The 5630-nt window shown below is 37.8% G+C and overlaps 1 protein-coding gene and 1 pseudogene across 1 annotated transcript in view; one reads left to right on the plus strand and one right to left on the minus strand.

Annotated features, from left to right (window-relative positions):
- The first annotated feature begins 2159 nt into the window (after positions 1 to 2159).
- Positions 2160 to 3181, plus strand: LOC103397225 (perforin-1-like; annotated as a pseudogene).
- A 637-nt stretch (positions 3182 to 3818) lies between these two features.
- LOC103397224 (SWI/SNF-related matrix-associated actin-dependent regulator of chromatin subfamily A containing DEAD/H box 1A-like) overlaps positions 3819 to 5630 on the minus strand; it is an 18238-nt gene continuing 16426 nt past the window's right edge. The window contains exon 23 of the mRNA XM_017042706.2: positions 3819 to 5535. Within this exon, the coding sequence (XP_016898195.1) occupies positions 5474 to 5535 (62 nt within the window). The 3' untranslated portion in view covers positions 3819 to 5473. The remainder of the gene's footprint in view (positions 5536 to 5630) is intronic.

A 5630-nucleotide genomic window follows, 5' to 3' on the forward strand; every position in this document is an offset into this window, starting at 1 on the left:
ACACAACACACACTATTATATATATATATATATATATACATATATATATATATATATATATATATATATATATATATATATATACTCATTTACTATTACAAACATTACCGAGACCAAAGTTATCGATTTAATTAAATCACTCAAACCATCTAAAGCAAAGGATGTTTTTGGAATGGACATGAACTTCCTCAAAGATCTAGGTTCAGCTCTCACCACTCCTATTGCCTCAATCATTAATTTTTCAATTCCATTGGGTCACTTTCCAAAGGCCTGGAAATCGGCTATTGTTACCCCTGTCTTAAAATCCGGTGACTCAACTTCTCTGCACAACTACCGCCCAATAAGCATTCTTCTCTTTCCAAAATCGCAGAAAAATGGGTGACAGCAGATCGTCCATCACTAAAACAGCAGCTCCCCCTCCCTCCATGCCATGCAGTTTGGTTTCAGATCCAACCATTTCACTGAAATTGAGAACATAAAATATTTTCTCGATAAGGGTGGAGTTGTAGGAGCAGTGTTTTTGGACCTCAGGAAAGCATTTGATACAGTAAATCACTCTGTTCTTCTTACCAAGCTCTCAAAATTGAACTTCTCTCACAACGCTGTAAGTTGGATTGAATCATATCTGCAGAATCGAACACAATCTGTATCAGTTAACAACTGCAGATCTGACTCTCTTAGGTTAACCTCCGGAGTCCCTCAGGGGTCAATATTAGCCGCCTTTTTATTTAGTCTTTATAGTAATGATTTGCCCACTGTTTGTTCTGAAGCTGAATGCTTATGTATGCAGACGACATGGTTTTCTTTGTTCATGGTCGTACCAAAGAAACTGTTGCTGCTAAACTCATTAAAACAATGTCCTGTGTCACAACTTGGTTGCAAGAGTGCTGTCTACAGCTAAACATTTCTAAAACTGTAGGCATGTATTTCACTAAAATAAATAGAATATCACCTGATCCCAATATACATGTTAATGGAGAGAAAATACAAATTGTCAGCCAATATAAATATCCTGGGCTAATAATAGATTCACAGCTTTCCTTTAAAGCCCATATTGATAAACTGTGTATAAAATCAAGTTAAATCTCGTAAATTTTCGTGGAATTTGAAATGAAATGTCAACTGAAGCTGCAAAAATGTACTTGCATTCGATGATTTTCAGTCACTTGAACTTTTGCCTAACCAGTTGGTCCCAGGCTGGTCAAAGTGCAAAAAAAACCGTTGGAAGTCTTGTACAAACAAGCAATTAAAGTTATGGATTAAAAATCTAGGCACTATCATCACTGTGCAATTTAAAAAAATACAGTGTTTTAAACTGGGGCAGTCTTCACACATTTGTAGACTTAAAATGTTATGTTGTGATATGTTGTAATGTCGTATTCTTTCTTAATTGTATAGGAAGTGTTTTGTATTATATTGTATATGTATTGTGTGCTTTCTGCCTTCTTACATCATGGCCAGGGGACTACAGATGAAAACTAGCCTTCTGGCTAACTGGCTTTTTTAACCATGTTAATTTTTTAACACATTAATCATGTGTTTTATGAAATTGCACTGTCCCCTTTTAAATAAACTAAACTAAACTAAACCCGCTGCGGAAAACAATGAAGAACATATTGGCATAAGTAAATTATGAGTGGAAAATTTGCAGTATTTAATAGTTTGATGGCTGATGGGAGGGTTGTCTTCCGGTAGCGTTTCTGTTCTGCACTGAGGTTGCCGCAGCCTGCTGCCGAAAGAGCAGATAAAATATAATTTAGAGCTCCAACTCTAAGTCAGATGCCAAACATGTCAGACCACCTTCATCGAGAGCATGGCAGTAAATAAGACACTAATGTCAAATAGATTGCAAGAAACTGTGGACTGATTAATATTGTTGAAGACAGCTTCTGTAATGCTTTGAAATTAACCTCAATGTGCTCCACAACCCCAATTAAGCAAATTTTAAGTTATTGTTTGGCATGTTTTTGGCATGTATCTTTGTCTACATTATAACTCCATCATTTGGATTAGTTATAAATAAAAAATACCTACTGTTACTGTTTTTGTGCACAGATCAAAAATGTAAATAGTTTGACAGGCCTATATATTATGTTTTTCTTTTTATACTATATAAAACAAGTCAAAAGAGAATTGAAAATAAATCTCAGTGACTCATTTTTGGCTTCTTCTTCTCCCAGGTCCAGCTGGGGGGTAAAGTGAGGAGAATCACTGCCTTCAGGATCTGCCTGGCAACACTGAAGGGGTTCTCTGAGTCAGAAATCAATAAATGCTTGAACGGCAAACTGCGATTGGCTCTTGGGTTTCTCCCTAGTAACGCGTCCCTCTCCAACAAGTGTTAGAAACTTCTGAAGGGCAACATGAGCATGGGCTTCTACCAAGGCTTTATGACCCATAAGATTGAGGTGATCAGAGGAGAGAGGTACTTCCCGGACATCCCTTATCAGCCGGACCCATCTTAAGCCTACCACAGCTGGATGAACAGTCTCCACAACAACCCTGATGTAGTTACCTATGCCATCTTCCCCTTACACCACTTGGTGGACGACAGCCAAGTAAGAGAGAATCTGAAAAGCCTTGTCACAGAGTACATTAAGGAAAACCAGCTTCAGGATCAGTCGGCTGTCAAGAACTGTTCCTCAACTGCCAATCTAGATCACAACTGCTGTCCTCTGAGGGCCGGCAGAGGTCATCTCAGATTAGAGATCCACAGAGCTGCAGGTCTGAGGGCACACACTTTCACCAAAACTGATGCCTATGTGAAAATCTTCTACAACGGCATGTAAAAGGAGACAGAAACCGGAATGCCACCTATGACTCTGGCTCGGTAGAACTTGGTCAGGCGTTGAGGTTTGAAGTCTGGGACAGAGATGTGCTCTATAACGACATGGCTGGAGTCTGTGTGGGGTTTCCTGAGCGAGGAACTCACTCTCTGAGCTGTCAGCTAAAGAAAGGCGTCCTTTATTTCACCTACACCATAAAACGTGACACTCATTTAACAGGGTATAGGTGTGAACAATACACACCCAGCACTTAATAATGATTGTCCCTTCCAGTTACAGATTTTAATATTATGGTATTATAAATACAGTATTCCCAGTAGAATTCTTTAGGTAGCAATTGCAGGTCATCCTGGATCTGGAGGTCATCATCATCATCTTTGAAAATTCATTCCCCTTTGGCTGTGAGTTTGGGAAAATAAAGTAAGAACAGGAGCCACTGATAAGTTTCAATTATATATAGATTGATTTAGACTCTTAACATACACTATATTACCAAAAGTATTCGCTCACCTGCCTTGAATCATACTATGAACTGAAGTGCCATCCCATTCCTAATGGTTCAATATGCTGTCGGTCAACCTTTTGCAGCTATTACAGCTTTTTTGGAATTGTCCAAAATGTTTGGGTATCCTGAAGCATTCAAAGTTCCTTTCACTGGAACTAAGGGGCCAGGCCCAGCTCCTGAAAAAAAGAAAATTCCATGCTCCCAACCTTGTGGGAACAGTTTGGAGCGGGCCCCTTTCTCTTCCAACATGACTGTGCACCAGTGCACAAAGCAAGGTCCATAAAGACATGGATGACAGAGTCTGGTGTGGATGAACTTGACTGGCCTGCACAGAGTCCTGACCTGAACCCAATAGAACACCTTTGGGATGAATTAGAGCCGAGACTGAGAGCCAGGCCTTCTCGACCAACATCAGTGTGTGACCTCACCAATGCGATTTTGGAAGAATGGTCAAAAATTCCTATAAACACTCTCCTCAACCTTGTGGACAGTCTTCCCAGCTGTAATAGCTGCAAAAGGTGGACCGACAGCATATTGAACCATTAGGAATGGGATGGCACTTCAGTTCATAGTATGATTCAAGGCAGGTGAGCGAATACTTTTGGTAATATAGTGTATATTGTTACCTCACTCCTCTTTTGCATTTATGTGGTTTGAAATAGGACGAAGCCATTCTCATTATCAAAACATGACGTATTACTTCAAGACTGTCCATAATCCTTTTAAAAATACAATCCTGTTGCAGGTCACCCATTTTGCTTGCCACAGACTGTACATTAATGAGGAAAATGCCAGGCATCGAAAACAGGATTCTCACCAAAATGAATTTCACTTAAGCAGAGGTATTGGATTAGTTTAGCACATAAACCATATAAGGTCACAATCCTATAATTATCTTTTATAATTATAACCTCTGACATTATCATCGATAGACCACAGGCCAAACAGTGGATTTAGAAACTTTAAGACGTTTATTATTTAAGGTAGTTACAGTAACAGGTGCACTATATTTGTGTCTCTGCCCCGATCCTGAAGCAGTGGCAGCAATAATGAACCAAGGACATTCTGCACCGCTTATTGTACAAATACTGAAACTGAATTGACTTGAATTTCAATTTCTTTGACTCATGTAAAATTATGCTGTAAAGTTTTCTGCAGCCATATATTTAATGCAACTGTAGTACATAATAGTTTTGTGCTGTCAACACATTTTCAAATGTATTTCAAAATAAAATCATTATTGCACCGAAGGCTAATTTTGTTTAGGGTTCTTATGTTACATACTATACAGGCCATGCACAGTATGTTTATAATACTTGTAATTATATTTGTGTTAAATTAACTGTGGGTATAAGCAGAGTGACTTGAGATAAGGTTTATCGTAATTTACCCTAAAACAACACTAATTTCCCTCCTCGATATGTTCAATATTTATTATATAATTTCTTTTTATTATTTTTATTCTGTTCAATAAAGAACATACAAATGATGTTGCCTTTTACAGTCACATGTAAACATCTACAACATACTGGCCAACACAGATCACACCATCAATGAAGGCAGCAGATGTTTTTATTATTATATATATATTATTATTTTATTATTTATCATTAACTTAAACTGTTAATGAATATAAAAGCAAGTTTAAACTTATTGTTTCAGGATGAAATTACTTAGACAACTGCAAGCGTGTTCCCTGTTTCCATTTGGTCATATTTTGCAGTTTTCTTTTTTAATTTGTCAGGGAATTGATCAAACCAATAAGACTTATTATCGGTGATGGTAAACAAAACCAACAACTTTCTCTCTGTTTCATCTACTTTAACCGTTTAGTCGCTGCATTCATGTTGTCTTACCTGTGTAAAGTGACGGCTACTTTTCCATCACAGAGATGAGATTCAAAAGGGTTTCAGTCCGAATTTCCCACATTTCAAAAACATACAGCAATAACAACAATTAATCGAGACTTTAAAGGTTGTGTTCAAGTGGCCAAATTCACATCTGGGCTTTCCCCATTCTTAAACCTTGACAAAGTATTAATGTAAAAAGAGTGTTGTGGCACAGTCCATTTATCTGACCACTCAGTGGTTCTCCTGTTGGACCAACAGTCTACCCAGGATCAAGGGAATGCATTCAGAAATGTATTTACCCAGTCTCAAGTCTACCTTTTGTTTAAGTGTGTGTATCACAGTCCCAGTGAGGCTTTAAGCAAAGAAGCCATATCTTCTGTTATGGTTGTTTCCCCATCTAAGGAACAGAAAGGTTATGTTTTAATTTTTTTTATCAATGAAACAAAATGTGCAAAGATGTCAGTAAAATACAAACTGCAGTAAAGTCTATCT

This window comes from Cynoglossus semilaevis, chromosome W (assembly GCF_000523025.1).
Source record: "Cynoglossus semilaevis isolate Cse_v1.0 chromosome W, Cse_v1.0, whole genome shotgun sequence".
Classification (NCBI taxonomy): domain Eukaryota; kingdom Metazoa; phylum Chordata; class Actinopteri; order Pleuronectiformes; family Cynoglossidae; genus Cynoglossus; species Cynoglossus semilaevis.